At 47.4% G+C, this 23,936-nt stretch overlaps 1 protein-coding gene across 4 annotated transcripts in view; it reads left to right on the top strand.

Annotated features, from left to right (window-relative positions):
* The window catches only part of SPG21 (SPG21 abhydrolase domain containing, maspardin), an 80,300-nt gene that overhangs the window by 3,310 nt on the left and 53,054 nt on the right, over positions 1 to 23,936 (top strand). For 2 of the 4 annotated variants that reach the window (XM_073568845.1, XM_073568843.1), the window contains exon 2: positions 4,739 to 4,829. In XM_073568845.1, coding sequence (XP_073424946.1) covers positions 4,767 to 4,829 — 63 coding nt within the window. In that variant the 5' untranslated portion in view covers positions 4,739 to 4,766. The remainder of the gene's footprint in view (positions 1 to 4,738; positions 4,830 to 23,936) is intronic. The other 2 variants (XM_073568846.1, XM_073568842.1) reach the window with 1 other exon arrangement.

Genomic DNA, 23,936 nt, shown 5'->3' with positions numbered 1-23,936 from the left:
GACCTTTCTCAGAATCCTAATTAGGGTAGGTTCACATTGCGTTAGGGCAATCCGTTTAACGGATCTGTTTGTAAGCAGCACTAACGCAATGTCACGGACATGTTAACGCACCCATAGACTTCCATTAGTGTAACGGATCCTAACGCATGTCAAAATCGGCATGCATTTGCAATGGTCCGTTATTTTGTGACGCATTTTCCAACGCAGACTACCACGTTTTTGGGTACGGTATGGTGAACGCACAGTGAACGGAACCGTTCTTTCTGCTATAGAACTCTACTGCAAATGCAGGCAGACACAATTCAGCCTAACGCAGCCACATGCGTTAACGCGATGGCAAAAATATACCACTTCCAGGCTCATTTATAGCTCATCTGTTAAACTGATTGCCTTAGTGCAATGTGAACCTAGCCTTACTCCATGAGATGAGATCTTGCATGAAGCCCCAGATCGAGTAATATTGACAGTCATCTTGTGTTTCTTCCATTTTCTAACAATTGTGCCAACAGCTGTTGCCTTCTCACCAAGCTGCTTGCCTATTGTGCTGCAGCCCATCCCAGCCTTGTGCAGGTCTACAATTTTGTCCTTAAACCGCTCTGGTGGAGAGGTTGGAGTGTGATTAAGTGTGTGGAGAGGTGTCTTTTATGCAGGTAACAAGTTCAAACAGGTGCAGATGATACAGGTAATGAGTTCAGAGTAGAGCAAGGCTTCTTAGCCCCCTTAACGACCGCCGATATGCCTTTTAACGGTGGCAGTTAAAGGTATGTGCACACGTAGATTTAGGTGCTGCGGATTTTTCCACGCATTTTGGAAGAATCCTCAGGTAAATTCTCAGGTCAAAAGACCTGCGGATTAGCCTGAGGTGTCACACCTCTACAATGGATAAGGTGTGAAACTGCTGCGGATTCCGCACAAAGAATTGACATGCTGCGGATTTGAACCCGCAGCAAATCTGCGCGGAAAAGTCTGCAGCATGTGCACAGCATTTTTCAGTTTATCATTGAAAACAATGGTACTGTACAACGCAGAAGAAACTGCTGCAGACCCGCAGAGCCTGAAACGCTGCGGATCTGCAGCAGAATCCAACGTGTGCACATGACCTTAGGGTACTTATGCCTCAGTGCTGCTTTTTAACGGCACTGAGAAATAAGTGTATAGCGCCCCCCAGAATCAGAATTTCTCCGGGGTCTTGGCTACTGGGGGTAGCTGAGACCCCATAGAACATGATTCGGGTTGGTTTTTGCCGACTCCGGTGTTGCAATGGCCATTATTAACGGAATAACAGCGACAGCAAAAAAAAAAAAGGCCGATTTCCCATTTAATTTCTCTCTCTGATGAGTTCGTACATGACTCCGACTCCACAGCCCTGGCTGTGTTTACGATGACTGATCAGACATACTGTGAGCTAACATACAGACATGTTCACACTACACACTGTGCCCATATGCCAGACTTTTGTGTTCTGACATTGCTATATTTTCCAGATTGGGCGACTATAAACATGGCAGTCTGATTTGGGAGCATTCTATGAGAAGCTGCATTCATTATGAATGATTAGTCATACTTCAATCTCTTCCCGGTTTGTTCACACCATCCTTGGGGATCTTAAGGGCCTGTCACACTAAGAGATATCGCTAGCAATATTGCTATAACTAGTGACGTTATAGCGATATTGCTAGCGATATCGCTGTGTGTGATACTTACCTACAACCCGCTCCCCCGCTGGTTATCGCTGATCGCGCGAGAACGTTCAGGACTGTTTCTCGTCGTCAGCTTCCTGCGGTGCTTCCTGCTGTGACGACGAGCGACGCGTGGAGCCGGGCGGGTGGACGCAGGATCGCCTGGTGTGACAGGTAAGTAGCGACCCCCGTCCCCAGCGATGTCGCTAGTGAGATCTGCCTGTGTGGCAGCTCACTAGCGACCACTTAGCGATGCACCAGCGATCCTGACCGCGTCATATCGCTGGTACATCGCTAAGTGTGACAGTACCTTTACTCCAGGCTCCTGTTCTTTGGCGTTGCCATATTTCCCAGATTAGGCTACTGCAAAAATGTCATTTAAATGCCAGATCTTATAATGTGGAGCTGCATTTATTGTAAATGATCAGTTATAGTGTGAACCATCTTACAGGCTTGTTCACATTGCACATTGAGACTTGATTCCTGTTTTTTGACTTTACCTTTTTTTTCAAGACTAAGGTACTATAAACACTTCAAATCAAGTATGCCTTTTTGCAGTGCGGAGCTCCATCTTTTAAGAATTAGTCAATCTGGTGACTGTTGCAGACATATTCACACTATACAATGAGACTTGTTGTCCCACTAAAAGGCTGCTTTTTCCTCCAGGGTAATGGAATCTGTTGTCTCGGTAATGATATTTTTTTTATTCTAATATGCAATAATGTCATTGGTTCAGTGTGACTATATATTTGGTGAATACCTCATTGTGAAATCCTATGACCTAAGGGCGCCGCAGTGCTCCAGAGACGCGTCAGGCCAGGAGGTTTTTTTCTTTTTTTAAATGTTTTTACTATGTCAACAATAAAGGTTTGGCTTGTATTGGGACGGTTGTGCTGAGAATTCCCTTTCTTCCAAGTCTATTGGTGTACCAGCTTTGGTATAGTACACTTGCTCAGTAACAATACGATGTTATGCAGTAACTGTATTATTACTAATTAGAGGTGTTACTTAGAAAATAGTCTTATTGCTGGGCGTTCTATGAGATTTACTTCATTTGTAGTCTATCTTTATTATCATTGGCGGGGGAGCGAACACGTTTTTATAGGGGCCCGAACATCTGACCAACATGCTGATCGGGGCCCAAGTCCAAACTTTGCTTCAGGGACTTCTTGACTCTGCGCCACGGAGTGATGGCATATGTGATAGGATTACACCTAAATACAGACTTGTGTGGCACCTGGCAGTGTTCTTCCAGCTGCAGAGTCATACGTGTTGCGTGTGCAGAGCTGGGGTTTGATGCTCATCCCTTATGATAAAGCAATAGTAAAATGTTATAATTTCCAAATTCCGTGCCACTAATTTACCCTATTTCGATGGCCACTGTCTTTTCATCAATGACCGCACTTTCACGAGCGTGTGCCTGTGTGACTTGCGTAATACTTCTGTTTCTTCTGTTTTCTGCTTCCTGTTCAGATTCTCTGCCAAGAAAGTAAGTTCCCCATGTGATGCATCTGATATTTGGCCAGAATGCTGCTTAGATCTGTTTTGCACTGAAGTGGCCCCAACTGCAGAGGTGACAACAATCCCATAAAATCCCAGCTTTGGATTCTCCTTGGAGAAATGTCACCAATAGTCAAAGACTGCGATAGAGTAATTTTGTCTTTCTCATGCATGGCGGAATATACAAAGTGACCTTACACAGTAGATAACAACTTTCACCCAGAAACCCTGAGCTGTTGTCACCTGTGCATAGTTTACCTCTATTTGATATTTTTCCTTTTGTCTTCCACTTGGATTGTTGTTGTACAGCAGGGTTATTCCCAAAATAAATTTATAGCCTATATGTGGGGGGGGGTAACTTGCTGGTCGCTGCAGTTTGACCTCTGGGACTCCAAGTGATTGGACATTGGGGCTCTATAACCCTGAGAACGGGGCACTGCAGCCCAGCCTGAATGGAGCACATGTGATGTAAAAAAAAAAACAGTATAGGCCTGCAGGTAAATAGCATTATGGAGCTGTGCACACTGAGAGCCCCACTTCTGGGAGGAAATAGGGGTGCTGCCGGCACGAATTGAGTCACTGCTCCCAAATATGGACGACTACCTGGAAACAGGTTTACTAGTCCTCAACTGATAAAATCGCTGTTTACTCAATGTTGTAACGTGGTCTAAGGTCGAGTGTTAACATGGAAAGCTAGTCTACGCTAAAATAAATGAAGTTGGTGTCATCAGGCTTCACATTACATATTATAGACATTAAACCAGTCAGCCTTGATGAGGCTGGTGTATTTACTTTGAAAATCCATGTCAGAATAGTTGTATGATCCTCTGATTTTTCATGTGGAACTGGACTATCAGACAATGGGGTGCTCACTGCTCTCAGAGGTAAAAAAAAAATGAATAATTCTTAGAAAAATCTCAGCACACAATATTGAATAATTTCAATCTTTATTACTCCAAAAAGGTGAAAGAACAATCAACTGGACCAGAAAGAACTGAATACAGATAATTGTCAACGTTCTGGCTCTTTAGCCTTTATCAAGATTTATCTGTATCAACTTAGGAGTTGTTGAATCCTGATTTAATCAGAGTTCAACATAGATTTATATGGTAAAGCGTCCACAATACATGCCGTCATATAATATTCTATCCACTTCATGACCGGAGGTATTTTTTGCATTTTCATTTTTTGCTCCCCTTCAGAGCCATAACTTTTTTATTTTTCCGTCAATATGGGCCGTGTGAGGGCATGTTTTTTACGGGATGAGTTGTACTTTTGAACTACACCATTGGTTTTTAACATATGGGGTCCTGGAAAACGGGGAAAAAAATTCCAAGTGCAGTGAAATTGCAAAAAAGTGCAATCCCACACTATTTTTTTGTTTGACTTTTTAACTAGGTTCACTAAATGCTATAACTGATTCTCCATTATGATTTATTTTATTAATATATTTTGCATGTCTCGTGGATGGTCCCTCCTGCATAGCACAGCATGAGAGAGCGCACGTAGTGAGGCTATGTGTCTCCTGATAACTCATCACATGCCTTCTCTCCTCCCAGCAGATCTGCCTGAACTTTACTCTGCGCCATGGGAGCCATCAAGATCTCCCCAGACTACAACTGGTTTCGTAGCACTGTCCCACTAAAGCGGGTATGTAGAGTTCTGTCCTACTGAGTGCTGAGCAAACGATTTATGGCACAAGCTTGGACGATTGTATGATATTTTTTTTTTATGTTCATGATTTTGATTTATGAAGTATGTCTTAATTATTTATTATACCTATATAGCGCCATTAATCCCGCAGCACTTTACAGACATAATCACTTTCCCCTTTGGGGCTCACATTATAAATTCCCTATCAGTATGTGTTTGGCGTGTGGCAGGTAACTGGAGAACCTGAAGGAAACCCACACAAGCACAGGGAGAATATACAATCTGTTTGCAGATACTTTATTCTAATACAGCATAAATGTAAAGTTGTTATTAATTCCTATGATTTATTCTGCAAGTTGAGAAAACATGATTTCTTTCCATTGCGGGATGAGTCTCTGGGGTTGTCCCTCCTTATTCAGGGTTTTGCACTTCTAATGAGGTAGTAAAACAAAATGTATGAAAAATGGAAATGTTTGCTATGTCCTGTTGCACAAGGAGATATAGACTTCATTGCACAATGTGATTAGTACATGTGCATGGAAGGGCCTTGTACCGTAAGTAATGTCTGGACATTGCAGTATATAGGATACGTGGCATACGTTCTGGGGAAGGTGCTCAGCATTCACTTGGTTATACTGTGCTGTACAAATATAGATCTAGCCATCGCTAATGGTTAACTGTATGTGTATGGTTAATTATTAGAAAGCGTCAGACACTATGATGGCAGTAAGATCGGAATTTTGTAGATTATTGTGGAGTCTAAAAAATAATCTCATCTAGTGTATGCAAGTAATAGTGGTGAGCAGGCTGGCTTTCTTTTTTGTATGAAATCTACATATGGTATCTTTATTGCATTTCTGAGCCTGTATGTGGATTTGCCAGTATGCCTTTCAGTAGTTTTACTCTGTGTGGCTTTTGTTCAAACTAGCTTCGTGGTTTTGGGTTTTACAGGATCCATTATGCATATGACATATCTGTTCTAATCCATCAGTCAGCTGTGATGCATTCAATTTTATCAGTTAATATAAGACTTTTATTTAACACCCCATTGACCTATGCTTGGCTTAACACCTTTCCGACATCGGGCATAATAGTACGCCAATGTCGGAATCCCTCCATTTGATGTGGGCGCCAGCGTTGAGCCCCCACATCTTTTTTTGGCATATGTCAGCTGTTTTGAACAGCTGACATTTGCCTCTAACAACCGCAGGTGGAATTGCGATCCACCCGTGGCTGTTAACTAGTTACATGCCGCTGTCAAACTCTTAACACGCGCTTCCGGCAAGACAACCAGAACTCTCCAGCAGACCTCTATGGTTGTCACTGCCGGATTGCTATGAGCGCCGCCCGGTGGCTATAGCACGTGAGCAATTCTGCTACATACAGTCGATATGATCATCGCCTCCATGTAGCAGAGCTGATCGAGTTGTGGCAGCTTCTAGTCTCCCATGGAGACTATTGAAGCATGCCAAAAGTTAAAAAGGAGAAAAAGTTTAAAAAAAAAAAAAATATATATATATATATATATATATATATATATATATATATATATATATATAGATAAAATTTCGAATCACCCCCTCTTTCGCCCCATTCAAAATAAAACAATAAAAAGACAATCTAACATACACATATTTGGTATCGCTGCATTCAGAATCACCCAATCTATCAATATAAAAAGAAATAACCTGATCGCTAAACGGAGTAACAAGAAATAGTCAGCGCCAGAATTAAGGTTTTTTTTTTTTTTTTTTTTTGGTTGCTGCAACATTGCACTAAAATGCAAACACTTGGAGAATCAATGGTAGGTCAGTTTTAGCATTTAGTGAACAGCAGTAGGGAGCATGAGGTGGCTGCAGGAGCAGATAAGGGAAATCAAGATGCCATTGGGATGCCTTCAGGAACACATGCAGTGAAGTCAACTGCTGTAATGCAGCACTTAAACTGGTCAGTTATGCCAGGACATCCAGAGGGGTTTCCATGGGTAATGAAGGGCAGGCACACATGAAAGGAATGACTAAGGGTACTGTCACACTTAGCGATGTACCAGCGATCCCGACTAGCGATATGACGCGGTCAGGATCGCTGGTACATCGCTAAGTGGTCGCTAGTGAGCTGCCACACAGGCAGATCTCACTAGCGACATCGCTGGGGACGGGGGTCGCTACTTACCTGTCACACCAGGCGATCCTGCGTCCTCCCGCCCGCGTCCACACTCGTCTCTCCACAGGAAGCGCCGCAGGAAGCTGACGACGAGAAACCGTCCTGAACGTTCTCGCGCGATCAGCGATAACCAGCGGGGGAGCGGGTTGTAGGTAAGTATCAGACACAGCGATATCGCTAGCAATATCGCTATAACGTCACAAGTTATAGCGATATTGCTAGCGATATCTTAGTGTGACAGGCCCTTAATGGCTTCTCTATCTCAGGGGAGTGTGAAGACCCTGCTGATAACAGATAGTAGCTTGCTGTCTCAGTCAGAGGTTAAACCTTTCAGACACAAGATCCCACAATAATGTATTCATGGCTGTTACACAGTATGCTTCTGCTCTGTCCTCACATAATAAACAGATGGGTGAGATTAAAGGGCCTGTTACACTTATCGCTAGCAATATCGCTATAACTTGTGACGTTATAGCGATATCGCTGTGTGTGATACTTACCTACAACCCGCTCCCCCGCTGCTTATCGTGCGAGAACATCCTGGACTGTTTCTCGTCGTCAGCTTCCTGCGGCGCTTCCTGCTGTAACGACGAGCGTGGAGCCGGGCGGGAGGACGCAGGATCACCTGGTGTGACAGGTAAGGCCGGTTTCACTTTTCCCTTTATAGCGCAGCGACGGCCTGCGCACGGCTGCCACTAAGCCCCGCCCCATCCGGTCATCGCCGCCTACAAGCGCACATGGACGCTTGCGATCTGCGCACCCTATCTTTAGCATAGGGTGCGCAGATCGTGCGCTGGCCGTGCGCTAGCAGGATTTTGCCGTGCGCTGCGCACTTTTGAAGGTGCGCGCCGAAATGCAACATGCTGCGTTCGGCGCACATGGGCGCACCTTCAAGAGTGCGCAGCGCACGCCAAAATCCTGCCAGCGCACGATCTGCGCACCCTATGCTAAAGATAGGGTGCGCAGATCGCAAGCGTCCATGTGCGCTAGTAGGAGGCGATGACCGGATGGGACGCCAGGAGGGGGCAGGGCTTAGCGGCGGCCGTGCGCAGGCCGTCGCTGCGCTATAAAGCGCAAATGTGAAACCGGCCTAAGTAGCGACCCCCGTCCCCAGCGATGTCGCTAGTGAGATCTGCCTGTGTGGCAGCTTACTAGCGACCACTTAGCGATGCACCAGCGATCCTGACCGCGTCATATCGCTGGTTGGGATGGCTGGTGCATCGCTAAGTGTGACAGTACCTTTAGGAAGAACTTTCTATCAGACAGGGGCTGCAAAAACTAAAGGCCCTTTTACATTTAGCGATGCACTAGCGATCCGACCAGCGATCCCACCCGGTCAGGATCGCTGGTGCATCGCTAAATGATCGCTAGTGAGCTTTCATACAGAAAGATCTCACAGCGATTCAGCAGCGACGCAGCGCACGATACTTACCATTCACACACAGCGATCCTGCGTCCTCCCGCCCGCCTCCAGCGTCGCTCGTCGTCACAGCAGGAAGTCTCAGCAGGAAGCGCCCGACGAGAAATGGAGCCGGACATTCTCGCGCGATCAGCGATGGACAGCGGGGGAGCCGGTCGTTGGTAAGTATCACACATAGCGATATCGCTAGCAATATCGCTATAACGTCACAAAACCAGTGACGTTTTAGCGATATTGCTAGCGATATCGCTTAGTGTAAAACCCCCTTAAGAGTGCACTACAGCATCCTAGTGCATCCGAAGGGAGAATTGGTGACCTGGAGGATAAACTGCCTCAAATTATCATTGACAACCGCAGACATGATCAACAAATCCTGGCCTTGCTGACTAAAACAGATTATTTGGAGAACAGACTTGGGTGGAATAATATAAGGTTAATTTGCATTTCTGAAAAAAACTAGAGCAACAACCCTACTGTTTATTTTGAGAGATGTCTGCACTCCCTGTTTGGGGCAGAACACCTGACCCCCAATGTTTGCTGTGAAGAGGGCACACAGGGTACCTACTCTGCCACTGCCACCGGGAGCCCCTCTGCGCCCAGGCCTAATGAAGCTGCTTGATTATAAGGACTATGACAACATCCTTTTGATCAGGGTCATTAGGATGTTTTGGGTTATTATTATTATTATTATTATTATTCATTTATATAGCGCCATTTATTCCATGGCGCTTTACATGTGAAAAGAGGAAATATAGACAAGTATAATAAACATGTGTAAGACAAGGGAAACACAAATACATAAGGAGAGGGGACCCTGCCCGCGAGGGCTCACAGTCTAAAGGGATGGGTGAGGATACAGTAGGTGAGGGTAGAGCAGGTCTTGCTGTGGTTCAGTAGACCGAGGATCATTGCAGGCTGTAGGCTTTTCGGAACAGGTGGGTCTTCAGGTTCTTCTTGAAGGTTTCCGATGAAGGTGCGAGTCTGATGTGTTGCGGCAGGGAGTTCCAGAGTATGGGGGAAGCACGGGAGAAGTCTTGTATGCGGTTGTGGGAAGAAGAGATAAAGGGGGAGTAGAGAAGGAGATCTTGTGATGATCGAAGTTTGCGTGCGGGTAGGTACCTAGAGACCATGTCACAGATGTATGGAGGAGACAGGTTGTGGATGGCTTTGTATGTCATGGTTAGGGTTTTGAATTGTAGCCTCTGGGCAATAGGAAGCCAGTGAAGGGCCTGGCATAGGGGGGAGGCTGGGGAATAGCGGTGAGAAAGGTGGATTAGTCGGGCAGCAGAGTGTAGGATGGACTGGAGCGGAGCCAGAGTGCTAGAGGGGAGGCCAGAGAGTAGGAGGTTGCAGTAGCCGAGGCGGGAGATAAGAGCATGCACGCGTGTTTTTGTGGTTTCGTGGTTGAGGAATGAGTGGATCCGGGAAATATTTTTGAGTTTGAGGCGGCAGGACGAGGCGAGGGCTTGGATATGTGGTTTGAAAGAGGGCGCAGAGTCGAGGATCACCCCAAGGCACCGAGCATGCGGGACTGGGGAAAGAGAGCAGCCGTTGACATTGATGGATAGGTCTGGTGGAGGGGTAGAGTGAGATGGGGGGGGAAGATGATTTCTGTTTTGTCCATGTTCAGTTTGAGAAAGCGAGCAGAGAAGAAGGCTGAGATAGCAGACAGACATTGTGGGATTTCAGTCAGTAAGGAGGCGAGGTCGGGTCCAGATAGGTAGATCTGCCTGTCATCAGCATAGAGGTGATACTGCAAACCGTGGGATTCTATGAGCTGTCCCAAGCCGAAGGTATAGATGGAGAATAGTAGGGGTCCTAGGACAGAGCATTGGGGAACACCGACAGACAGGGGGCAAGGTGAGGAGGTGGTGTGTGAGAGGGAGACACTAAATCTTCGGTCTGTTAGGTATGATGAGATCCAGGATAGGGCCAGGTCTGTGATGCCAAGAGATGAGTCTGTAGCAGGAGGGAATGGTCTACGGTGTTGAAGGCAGAGGACAGGTCCAGGAGGAGGACAGAGTAGTGTCGCTTGCTCTTGGCGGTTAGTAAGTCGTTAGTGACTTTAGTTAGGGCAGTTTCAGTTGAGTGATGTGGTTGGAAGCCAGATTGTAACCGGTCAAAGAGGGAACAGGAGGAGAGGTGGGAGGACAGTTCAATATATACATGCTGTTCCAGTAGTTTTGAGGCGTAAGGGAGAAGAGATATTAGGCGATAGTTAGTTAGACACAGAGGATTGGTCAAGGGAGGGCTTTTTGAGGATAGGTGTGATTGAGGCATGTTTGAAGGATGAGGGAAAGACACCATTTGTAAGTGAAAGGTTGAAAAGGTGTCTTAGAGATGGGATGAAGACTGTGGCCAAGTTAGGGATGAGGTGAGACGGGAGTGGATCGAGGGCACAAGTGGTGAAGTGTGATCTTGACAGAAGGGTGGAGAGCTGATCTTCTGTCATGGTGGAGAAGGTGGCTTTTGCAGAACATGGCTGAGCGGCTAAGAGGGTCATTGGGGGCTGCGGGCCAAAGTTTTGTCTGATCGTGTCGATCTTCTGCTTAAAGAAGGAGGCAAAGTCTTCAGCAGAAATGAGGAGGGGGAGGAGGTATTGTGGGACGGAGGAGAGAATTGTAAGTGTTGAAGAGCTGTTTAGGGTTGTGAGACAGGGAGGATATTAGAGATGCGAAGTAAGTTTGTTTTGCGGCAGAGAGCGTGGACTTACAGCTGACAAGGGACTGCTTGTATGCGTTGAAGTGCTCAGTAGAATGGGTTCTCTTCCATCTCCGCTCAGCGGCCCTGGAAACCCATCTCAGTTCTTTGGTCAGCCAGGGCTGCCTGTTGATCGAGTTTTGCTCTGCGTGAGGGGGGCAGCCGAATCGATTGTTGCTGTTATTGTGGTGTTATAAAAAGTGGCAGCAGCATCTGTGTCATGAAGGGAAGCTATGTCTGTAAGAGGGAGAAGGGACTCAGAGAGTGATTGTAAATTGAGGTGTTTGAGATTCCTGCGAGGGTGAGCGAGTTTGTGGAGCGGGGGTTGCACAGTAGGAGAGGAGAGGGAAGAGAATGTCAATAGGTTGTGGCCAGACAGGGGGAGGGGTGAGTTATTGAGATTAGTGAGGTAACAGACGGGTGAAGATAAGGTCCAGCATGTGACCATCTTTGTGAGTGGCCGCAGAGGACCATTGAGTGAGGCTGAGGGAAACCGAGAGCGACAGAAGTTTAGACGCAACCGGGGTGGAAGTGTTAATGGGGATGTTGAAGTCGCCCATGATGGTGGGGATGTCAGCAGAAAGGAAATGGAGTAGCCAGGTGGTGAAGTGGTCGAGAAAGGTGGAGATGGCTAGTTCTGGGGGAGGTAGATGACAGCCAGTTGGAGGGGGAATAGATGCGGACGGAGTGGACCTCGAACGAGGGAAGAGTAGCGGAGGGTGGCAGAGGAATTGGGGTAAAGGAGCAGGTATCAGACAGGAGCAAGCCAACTCCTCCACCACGTTTGTTGCTGGGGCGAGGGGTGTGAGAGAGATGGAATCCGCCATAGGAAAGCGCAGCTGGAGAGGCTGTGTCAGAGGGAGTGAGCCAGGTTTCAGTGATGGCGAGGAAGTAGAGTTTGTTGGTGATAAAGAGTTCATGGATAAATGATAGCTTGTTGCATACAGAGCGTGCGTTCCATAGGGCTCCAGGTAAGGGGGTTGAGGCAGTGGGGGCTGGATGAATGGGTTTGAGGTTATCATGGTTGCGAGGACGTGTAGAGGATCGTGGCAGGGTGGTAGAAGTGAGTGTAGGGATGTGATGAGGAGGACCAGGATTTGGGGATACGTCGCCAGCAATAAGGAGTAGTAGACAGAGCATTAGAAGGTGGGAGCAGGAGAGGACATGATGTGGCCGTGTGGGTCTGGAGAAAAAGGATTGGATGTGGAGAAACAGTTGTGAGGAGAAGGTTAGGTGGCTGGGGAGAATGGAGGGGGAGATGAATAGTTCCTTACTAGGAGGGGGGATTGCAGGAGTTAGGGAGAAATAGAGTAGTATGGGGGTGATAGTAAAAAGAAGGCGAAACATTGTTGTGGTGTTATAGGCTGTTACCTTGCAGTCAAATTCCAGTCCTAATTCAGAGTACTTAGAAATCAGTACTTTGAAATAAGGATTTTGACATTGATGGAGCCGACTACGTCTGGAGCAGACCCATGGTGCTGAATATATGTGCAGCTAAAGACAATCGGGTGTGAGTGAAAGTGGGGTGTGACTGCCCAGGCCAAATGCACAGAGTTAAGCAGAGGTCATAAAAGGGGGAAGGGGTTATACAGACCACTTAGATGTGTGGCAAAGATAACAAGATGGAGTACAATTATGGATACAAGAAGATGGGTAAGCTATGCATACCATATAAAATACAATGCAGTTCACATGGGGCATTCAGGAGCATGAGAAAGTGGTGGAAATTCAGCAATGCATACCATATAAAATACAATGCAGTTCACATGGGGCATTCAGGAGCATGAGAAAGTGGTGGAAATTCAGCAATGCATACCATATAAAATACAATGCAGTTCACATGGGGCATTCAGGAGCATGAGAAAGTGGTGGAAATTCAGCAATGCATACCATATAAAATACAATGCAGTTCACATGATTCATTATGATTTAAAAAGAGAAAACACAGTAATTTGACAATAAATGGCTTCACCCAACCACTAACCATGAGTGGAGAAAAAGTTTTGGTGTTATCAATCATATTCTCTGAAAAATGGCCAAGAAAGCAAAAATTCTGCTGGGGGGTATGTAAACTTTTAGGCTATGTGCACACGGTGCGTATTCTGTTTAGGAATTTTCCGCGCAGCATTCACTAAATCCGCAGGTCAAATGACGTGCATTTTTTGTGCGGTTTTCCTCTGCAGAGTTCTAGAATGGAGCAGGTGCAAAACCGCACAAAAGAAGTGACATGCTGCAGTTTTCATTCCGCACCAAATCCGTGCGGGAAAAAAACGCACCATTTGCACAGCTAATTTTATTTTACATAGAAAAGAATGGCACTGTACATCACATACAGTTCTGCTGCGAATCCGCAGGGCCGGATTCGGCCCTGCGGATTCGCAGCAGAACTGCATGTGATGTACAGTAGCATTATAGCCTATGTAAAACAAAATCCGCAGTGCACATGCTGCGGTTTTTCCGCGCAGATTTGCTGCTGATTGAAAAATGCAGCATGTCACTTCTTTTGTGCGGTTTTGCTCCAGTTTTACTCCTGCTCCATTCTAGAAATCTGCAGGTGGAAAACCGCAGGGGAAAACCGCACAAAAAATGCATTAAATCCACAGGTAAAATGCAGGTCCTTTTACTTTCGGATTTAGTAAAATCTGCGTGGAAAATTCCAAAGCAGATTCCTCACCGTGTGCACATAGCCTAAAGCACAACTGTATATGGGGAAATTCACCAGCAGGAATATGCTTGCAGAAAATACTGTACATACAGAAAAAAAATAACATGGGGACCCTGAAGCGTTCATGGATCAGTCAAAGCCTGCATTCTATCTTCTCGAGTTAGTCGAGATGTGTCAGTATTTTAGTGCATAGAACTGTCTCTTTTGAATTGATATCAACTAAAGTGGATGGGGAGGGAAGATTCATTGGCACTCATTGTAGAATATTTGCAAAAGAATTACTACTTGTGGCAGTCTACATCCCACGTCCCTAAACTGTGGAGACCTGTGCGTCATAACCAGTACCCCCCCCCCCCTCGCTCCAATCCCGTAATGAAACACAGACAATCCTAGGTGGGTTGAACAGGTCGGTCACAGTTTATGAATTACATAATCAGAGGAAGGCAATTACACTTCGCAACGGGCGGCTCACGCCGAGATCCTGTCCACGATTGACAGGCGAGTTGGCCCAACGAGCGGTTATGAACCTTTGCCCTCCTCCGCTTCTACTGCTGTTACTTAGCAAAGGTGACAATGGTCAGCTAAATATACACATATATACAATTTTTTTTTTTTTTTTTTTTTTTTTAAATATACTTTACAAACTTAACATCTAACCGCCAGTTAGTATGGCCATACACATCCATTAACACTTATAAGGGAGGGAGGGTGGGACAATAGCACAATAGTTTCCAGGTGTCTGCCGGGAGGGAAAGAGGAAGTTAATGGCACGGACACCTGGCTTTAACCCTTGTAGGTGTGGCCGTAGGACCCTTCCCCTTTAAGAACCATTGGCCGGCAGGGGCATCCCAATTAGTGCATTACCAAGGGGATTGGTGCGAGGGGGGGGGACTGGGCACTGGCAGTATTTTATTATTGTTTTATTGCATGGGCTCCACTGTCAGAGGCGCGCTCCTTATGCAGTTCTGCGCCTGCAAGACTGTGGAGACCTGTGTGTCGTAACCAGTGCCTCCCACCCGTCGCTCCAATCCTGTAATGAAACAGACAATCCTAGGTGGGTTGAACAGGTTGGTCACAGTTTATTAATTACATAATCAGAGAAAGGCAATTGCACTTCGTATCGGGTGGCTCGCGCCGAGATCCTGTCCACAATCGACAGGCGAGTTGGCCCAACGAACGGTTACGAACCTTTGCCCACTTCCGCTTCTACCGCCACGGAGGATCCTGTGTATAATCTACATGGGACTCAACCCCCACCATCAGCGTTAGGGCCTGTTCAACCCTATCCTGTAAATCGGACAGAAAAATATCGAGGCCAACGTCCGTCAGGTGAACTCCGTCCGGTCTTAATAGTCTTGTGTTATCCCCTTGCAGCTGGTGGTGACGGATAACGATACCGCCTTTTCCTCTCACAAATTTTCCCATTCGGGCGTTGAATTTCCTCCTTGTGCGCGCTATGGCTTTATCTCTTGTGCCACGCCAGGTGGCTGACCACACCAGTATCATATTTGTGAACAAACAGGTGAACCGTTCTATATCCGTTGTCATCCATTTATACAGATCCGCCACCTTTTGCTTGCCAAGATCATTGCCACCCATGTGTAACACAATTATCACTGGGCGCTTTGCCCTCCTTGAAATGTCAACCATCTCTTTTGAACACCTGTTTCCATTGGAGGCCTCTGATACCCCTACAGTTAACCTCTAGGCCCGGAAGGCCAAGATTCCTTCCTCCCGGATGCAGTTTGACCCTTTTTTTCGCCCAATAGACATAGGAATGTCCTACAACCCAAACTTCAACTCCTGTAAGAGATAACATAGGTTAATTCAGCAAATCAGGTCTTATGTATCTGGCGAAGCATGTGGATTTCCAACGACCCATTCTCTGTACCTCGGCCTCTGACACTCCTGCCCTAGCTGCTTCCGTGGCCGCCCCGATTCGGAACGGATGTGTCCCGTACTCTTTTGGATTTGCGCCTGTTTTTCGCTTTCGCCTCATTGGCGGACACAGATACTGTGGGTGTATGCTTCTGCCGTTAGGAGGCTGACACTAAGTGAAAAAAAGAGGTTAGCTCCTCCTCCGTCGTATACACCCTCGCCCCTATTGCGGGCGGAACTCAGTTTTTTTGCTTAGTATCCTTTGGAGGCACACACGTCTGGATGTCTCCAGACTATTTTATTTTTTCCCATGAAGATGAGACAGAGGTGACGGATCCTATTGAAAGGGTGCGATCTCCCCAAACCATCAACGGGCGAGCACGCGTTGAGTATCGTCTCCGCGTATCCTTTCCCGCACCGTGGGACATATCTGGGTCTTTTTCCCCAGACTTCTATTTTTCTTATTTTATGAAGATAAGACAGGGGCAATGCATCCTGTTGAAAGAATCCAATTTCCCCAAACCATCAACGGTCGAGCACGTGTGAGTGTCCCTCCACGTATCCTCTCCTGCGACGTGGGACATAATGCCGGACTTAGCCCTGTCCACCCCTAGGTATTGAAACCATGGGCTTGCACAGAGGCACAAGACTAGTCTGTGCGGCCCCCACTGCTCCACCAACGCTAGATGGCGGTGCTGCATGGCGGTGGACGGTCCCTCTCTTCGCCCCTGCAGGGGGGACGGAGCTAGGGTGCCTGCACCCCATCCCCTCTACCTGCTGCGCTGGATTTGTAGCGGAGGTTATCGCAGGTATGGAGGACTGGGGAGGGCCCTGCGGCAGCGTTCCGGGAGCTCCATTGAAAAGGCTCCAGGCGGAAGGTTGTGTTCACCTGGTCCAGCATTTCCTTTCCTCCCTCCTACCCCCCCAGGCAGGGGCCGCCAGCGCGGATGTCGGTCCATGGAGCGGGTCAGAGAAGGGCCGGCAGGATCGCCATGGTTGCGGGGCCGCCAGCGCGCTGGCAGGGGTAGAAATCTAGCCCGCGGCTTCAGCCGTGACTAGGCCGCGGGTGGAAGTCTTGCCCCCGGCGTGATGTCATTTCCGGCGCCGCCCCCCCGTGGAGGGTGGACGCGAACAAATTGAGCCCCCGGTCTCATTACAGGGTAGGCCGCGACCGGGAGAGGACGTCTCGGCCTACTCAGAGGAGAAAGGAGAGCGCAGCGGCAGGAGCACATGGGGACACAGGATCAGGGTAAGTGCGACCCCCGACCCTGGAGCCGCGCTACGTGCGATAAAAGGGGGTTTGTTTCCACCTCCTCCCTTCTCCCAACCATCTTATAGAAAACAGAGGGGGTTATTGAGCATGGCAGCAATATGACCGGAAAAGGGAAATCGCACACGTTCCTTTATTCCGCATGCATTTCCTGTGGGGCTAGTTTTTCCACAACAAACGCAGAGTAAAAAATTTTGTGAAACCTGTGACTCCGAACGCGCCCAGGAGCCCTCCCCTGCGACCGAACCCACAATGCTGGTGTGGGCAGGCCGCAGAGGACAAGGCTCGGGATTCCCGCTGTGCAGCGCCCGGAACCCGACGCCTAACAGAACCTCAGTGTCCGTCCTCCACTGCCACCGCGACCAATGTGCCAAGGCCCCCAGAGTGGGCCCTATCACTGTCTCAGTTCATACAGTTGAGTCCCTTCAGGCCTCAGGTGGGGGCAGGGACAGTGGCTCACCGACCTTAGAGGGGACCTCCACCTCACAAGAGCCTCCGGCCTGCGGGGGCCGCTCTCACTCCAGGCAGACCCGAGGGAAACGAATCCACACAGTGTCACCCAGTCCATCCGGTGCCTTGGCATCCGTAAGTTCTGCTTCTCGCTCCCCGTCACCAGTGGTTGATAGCGAGCAGACCTCAGAATGCGACTCAGACGAGCCCCTTGTACTGGATACTCCAGCATCACTCGAAGCAGGGTATCCGTTTGCTCCGAACCTTCGTAAAAAATGGATGGAATCCCCGATGGTGGATCCTTCGGTTTCGCGCCTAGCCACGAAGACCCTGCTATCCGTCCCTAGTGTTTCCTCAATTAAGGATCCCATGGATCGCCTTATAGAGAGCTTAGCTCGCTCAGTATATGAGGCATCAGGGTCAGCGCTAGCTCCCTCATTCACAGCAACTTGGGTAGCCAAGGCTATGATATCATGGTCTGAAACATTAAACAAGGTTGCGCAGGATCTACCTGCAGAGATTTCGGAGGTCGCAGGTCAGATGGCGATGGCCGGAGCCTATGTAATCAATGCGTCTTTGGATGCGGACAATTGCTTGGCACTTGCTGCCCCTAATGCAATTTCTATCAGAAGAGCCCTATGGTAAAGGACATGGCGAGCCGATTCTACTTCTGAGAAGTCCTTGACTTCCCTGCCTTATCAGTGTGGCCACCTATTTGGGGAGAAGTTGGATCAACTTATCTCCGTCTCCACAGGAGGGAAGAGCGGGTTTCTCCCTCAACAAAAGGTAAAACCGCTTTTTCGTCACCCGTTTTCAGGCACGTTTCAGGCCTTTTCGCAAACCCGGGTGGACTACAACGGCCAATTCCGCCGCCTCAGGCCGCCCCAACCACGATAGGGAGCGGCAGGTCTCGTATAGAGCCAACCAATTGGGGAGAATGCATACTCAGCAGCCCAGATCCCAAAGATTGTCGGCCAAATGACTCGAGGCCTTTGCCAGACGACACCGGCAAGGTGGGCGGCCGCCTACTCTGGTTTCACCACGTCGGGGGTCAATGTCGCTCACGACGTATGGGGAAAGGAATTGATGGCCTCAGGTTACAAGATAGGATTTGTCAGATATCCTCCAAGGTGGGTTTTTTCTTTCCCGGATTCCCAGGGTGGATACCCAGGCAAGGGCTCTATTGGGAGCCATCAAATTGCTCCAGCACAACGGAGTCATGGTCCAGTGCCGGAACACGAAAGAGCTCAGGGGTTCTATTCCAACCTCTTTTGCGGTTCCCAAAAAGGACAAGTCTGTCAGGCCTGTTTTGGACCTGTAGCTTCTGAACAAATTCATCAGGATCAGACATCTCCGGATGGAGTGAGAATACTTGGCCTCAATAGGCATCCAGGATGCATATCTGCATATTCCTATATTTTTTTTTTTCTCCCCATCAGAGGTTTCTACGCTTCGCCATCGGCGATCAACATTTTGTAGCGCTACCCTTCGGGCTAGCCACGGTTCCCAGAGTGTTCACAAAGGTTATGGCAGTTGTCATGGCCACACTGCATTCTTGAGGCATAGTCGTCTTGCCTTATCTGGACAACCTCTTGGTCAAGGGCTCGTCAATACGGGCATGCGAGGAAAAGCTGAACATCACGCTAGATACTCTTGCTCGCTTAGGATGGTTGGCAATGCAAAGAAGTCATCCCTTGTGCCAGCTCAGAGGATCTCTTTCCTAGGAATGATCTTCGACACTTGCCGATGGTTGGTAATTCTCCCTCAGGAAAAGGCGCTAGCTCCGGACACTTAGCCAACCAGTCCCTCATACCATCCGATCCGGTATGAGGATTCTAGGGAAAAAGGTGGCAGTAATGGAAGCGATACCTGTCGCCCAGTTTCACCTTCGCCCCCTGCAGCACGCCCTCTTGTCAGCCTGGGACAAGAATCCTTTCACGCTCGATCGGCGGTGCCGACTGTCCTCTCAAGTCAGGCAGTCGCTCGGAAGGTGGATAGCCAGTTCCTCTCTGGCCCAGGGGAAACCTTTCCCCCCCAGATCATTGGCTGGTAATGACAATCGACGCTAGTCTCCTTGGTGGGGGAGCGATGTTTCGCCACCACACAACCCAGGAACGGTGGTCGCCACAGGAGGCACGCCTCCCGATCATCTTATTGGGGATGCGAGCTATTCGGCTGGCTCTGCAGAAGTCTCATCACTTTCTAGCAGGCCGCCCCGTCCGGATTCAGTCGGACAACGCCACGTTGGTGGCTTACATAAATCAAGGGGGCACCCGCAGCAGAGCAACCATGCGCGAGGTGGGGCTTGTTCTTCAGTGGGTCGAAGCAAACCACTCGGTGATTTCGGCTGTCCACATTCCGGGGCGTAGAAAATTGGGCGGCAGACTTTCTCAGCTGGCAAGGTCTTGCATGCGGAGAGTGGTCTCTGCATCCTGAAGTTTTTCAGCAGATTTGTCAACTGTGGGGAGCTCCGGATGTGGACCTGATGGCTTCCAGAGTGAATGCCAAGGTGCCCGCATATGTCGCTCAGGCCAGGGACCCGCAGGCATTCGCGGTGGACGCGTTGGTTCTGCCATGGAACCAGTTGCGCCTCCCATATCTATTTCCCCCACTGCCACTACCTCCGAAAGTCATCAAAAAGATCAAGACGGAAGGGGTGCCGGCGATTTTGCTGGCCCCAGACTGGCCCTGTCGAGCGTGGGACGCAGATCTAATGCAGCTGCTCGCCGACGTTCCTTGGCGCCTGCCAGAGCGCCTAGATCTTTCTTTTCAAGGGCCGATTTGCCACCCGAACTCAGGGACCCTGTGTTTGACGGCATAGCCGTTGAATCTTGGATTCTAACCCAGGCAGGGTTTGGGAGCGAGGTGGTCGCTCAATGATTAGCGCCCGGAAGCCTGTTTCAGCACGAATTTACCCCCACACCTGGAAGGTGTTCTTTGCTTGGTATCGAGGCCGCAGTGCTTATCTGCTGAGAATCTCGATCCCCAACTTCTTGGCTTTTCTCCAGTCGGGCTTAGAGAGCCCGGATAGCTCAGTCAATAAAGCATTAGACTCGGGCTTTGCCCCAAGTTCCCTCAGGAGACAGATATCGGCCTTATCCGTCCTGTTCCAGCACAGAATTGCTACCAATTTGCAGGTGAAAACTTTTTCATTCAGGGAGTCTCCAACTTGGTACCTCCCTATAAGGCACCTATAGACGCCTGGGACCTTAACATGGTCCTAAGTGTTCTGCAGGAAGCTCCATTTGAACCGCTTCAGGATATCTCTTTGAGGTACCTTTCCTGTAAAGTGGTGTTCCTAGTGGCCATCACTTCCATCAGGCGGGCTTCAGAGCTGGTGGCTCTATCCTGTCGAGCTCCGTTCCTCACCGTAAAATCCTTTTCTCCGAGACGCTTATTGGGGAACACAGCATCCACCCTATTAGCCAGTTGGCTCTGTTTTTGTTTAGTTAATACGCATTTATTTATGTGATATAAGGGTGGTACTTTTCTGGACATGTTGTACCTGTATTAAGGCTGATTTTGTTGTCCTCCTATTGCTTTGGCACCAAGGTGAATTCCGCCCACAATAGGGGCGATGGTGTATACGATGGAGGAGGAGCTAACCTCCTTTTTTTTTTTTTTTTTTTTTTTTTTTTTTCCACTTAGTGTCAGCCTCCTAGGGGCAGAAGCATACACCCACAGTATTTGTGTCCCCCAATGAGCTTCTCGGAGAAAAGGATTTTATGGTGAGTTATCACAAAAATCCATGTTTACCAAGCATGGCTTGAAAGTTACTTGGAATTGGTACTTTGTCAGAGGGGAACCGTTTGTATGAGTGAAGAAAAATCTACTTGCGTGTTTTATTACAGCGTATCTCTCGACGATCTTTAGCGGGCAAACTGGGCCATTTGATGCGTTAACCAGAACCCATGAGCCCCTACCAGTGGGATCGCACTTGGATTTCCTCACCCGAATGCGCAGAGCGTCGCTGCATATGACTTATGTCCTCATTAATTAGGCCACCTTCCGATGCGTTTTTTGACCATGGTAGTAATTCGCTGGTGCGCAGTGCTCCGAAAAAGGCGATCGCAAAAGCTGCAGTTATGAGGACCGCCTCGTATTGCGATGTGCAGACTGATGGGGATATGGAAATAATGTCATGCAATAATCTCAGTGATATGGGGCGGCGGCATTCTTGGCTCAGTTGAAGCCTTTTCCATCCTTTAATGGCTTGCTTAATGAATAAGATCTTTGTTACGTCTGCCCATCCCATTAGTTGAAAGAATAAGGCTAACCCCGATAATTTCAGTTGCGCCGATTCCCCGCTTTCCTTCAGCCGTACTAGAAATTCCGCCGTCACCGAGCCTCGTGTTCGATCGCACACAGAAATAGCACACAAGAATCCATCTATAAATAAAGAAGCGGACTTAGCCTGCACCAGATAAAGTGAACGAGGTTATCCCAGTTGTTATTTGGAAAGAGCAAAAAAACTGGTAGATAATATGGATAGAGCCCATTTGTTGTACTCTAAAAATAAAAAGACAAAATGCAATAATATTGGTAATGATTCAAATAAAGTTACTTTTACTACATCTTTTAGTCCACAGTATCATAATATTGTTGCGATTATTAAGAAATATCTGCCCATTCTGTGTCAAGATAAAATCTTAAACACTGGTAGATAGTGAATCTATTTTGTTTGTTGCTAAACGTGCCCCCCCCCCCCCCCTCTAAAGGGGGTTTTACACATAGCGATATCGCTAAAGCATCACTGATTTGGTGACGTTATAGCGATATCGCTATGTGTGATCCTTACCTCTGACCGGCTCCCCCGCTGTCCATCGCTGATCGCGCAGCTCCATTTCTCGTCGTCTGCTTCCTGCTGGCGCCGACGAGCGACGCGTGGACGCGGACGGGAGGACGTCAGGATCGCCTCGTCTGAAGGGTAAGTAACGACCGCTAGATCGCTGCTGTATCGCTGTGAGATCTGCCTGTGTGGCAGCTCACTAGCGATCATTTAGCGATGCACCAGCGATCCTGACCGGGTCATATCGCTGGTCGGGATCGCTGGTGCATCGCTAAATGTAAAGGGGCCTTAAGTTCACTTCTATCTTCTTCTAGCCTTTTCAAGGATCCCTTGTCTCTAAACTCACAGGATACCAACTGGTTAAAAACCAAAGGTTTCTATGGGTGTGGAGCCAATGTGTGCAAATGTTGCAAGCATGCTAAAAAATCTAAAACCTTTATGTCTATGCACAATAATAAGACTTTTGATATTCTTTTATATATTAATTGTAATACCGCCAATGTTATCTATTTAATTGTGAAATTTGCAACAAACAGTATGTAGGTTGCACTATGAATACTTGAAGAAGAAGAAGAAAAAAAAAAAAGATCAGAAAACATCTTTCTGATGCAGTTAATTTGCCACCAGCAGGAGCCTCTGTAGTTTCCCGACATTTTTCACAAATACATGGGAGTGATGTCAAGGGTTTTTCTTTTATAGGCATTGAACAGGTTAAAAAAACAGAGGGGGAAATTATCACAAAAAATTCTTGCAAGAGAAAGCAAATGGATGTTTCTTTTAGATACAAGGTTACTGCATGGATTCAATAATAGAATGGCTCTAGCAATACATTATAAATAATTTCTGATATCATGTTTTTCCAAGTAGTGCTATTATATCTGTCAATGTTTTCATTATATAACACCGTTGTATTAATGTAATAATGTGTGTTTTTAATTATTTCGTTATCCTGGTCAGATAACTTTGTTAGCGCAGGTACTGTTCATACTGATGCTTTTTTTTCTCTACTTGTTTCCGGAAGCTATAGAGTTAACATTGAAGGATGTTATCTACACCTGTTACTACTTCTTGATTATGAGGTTAAGAAATGTTTTTTCTACTTAAGAATGTTGGAGTATTCCAGAAGCAGTTTGAGACCGTGAAGAAGGCGGCAGTTGTTACCACCGAAACGCGTAGTCTGTTCAGCATTATGTCTGCATCTTGTTACTGAATTCTGGATTTTTTTAAATTATCTGCAATAAAAATTCTTGGATTTTATTATACCACCTGAAGTTTCCGTTTGCTGGACTTTTCTGACTTGATTTCTACATTGTTGGACTTATTCCCAGTCTTGGTTTGTGCAACACAGAGGAAACAGGTATTTACCATCCAGAGCTCGGAGGTTAGCTGGTCTATGTTTTGTTTTGCTATATATGTTTGTGTGTGTGTGTATACATACATACATACATACATACATACATACATACATACATACATACATACATACATACATACAACAAAATAATGGAAACACCTAACGTTTTGGCATCATAATCTTCGAACATGTTATAAACATGCAAACCGTGACATATGGTAATGTTTTGCAATTGATTATTTGTGTGATGTGTATGTAAATTAACTGTTTGTTTTGCAGAATTGTAAGAACATTGATGAAAACCTGATACCAATGGCAGACCTCTCGGATTTTCAAAGAGGCCAAATTGTTGGTGCTCGTATGGCAGGCGCTAGTGTAACAAAGTGCCCGAATGCTTGGCGTGTCAAGAGCTACT

Source organism: Dendrobates tinctorius, unplaced genomic scaffold, assembly GCF_039654945.1.
Source record: "Dendrobates tinctorius isolate UK_male_01 unplaced genomic scaffold, ASM3965494v1 ptg000022l, whole genome shotgun sequence".
NCBI lineage: Eukaryota > Metazoa > Chordata > Amphibia > Anura > Dendrobatidae > Dendrobates > Dendrobates tinctorius.
This window is presented reverse-complemented; position numbering and strand designations above follow the sequence as displayed.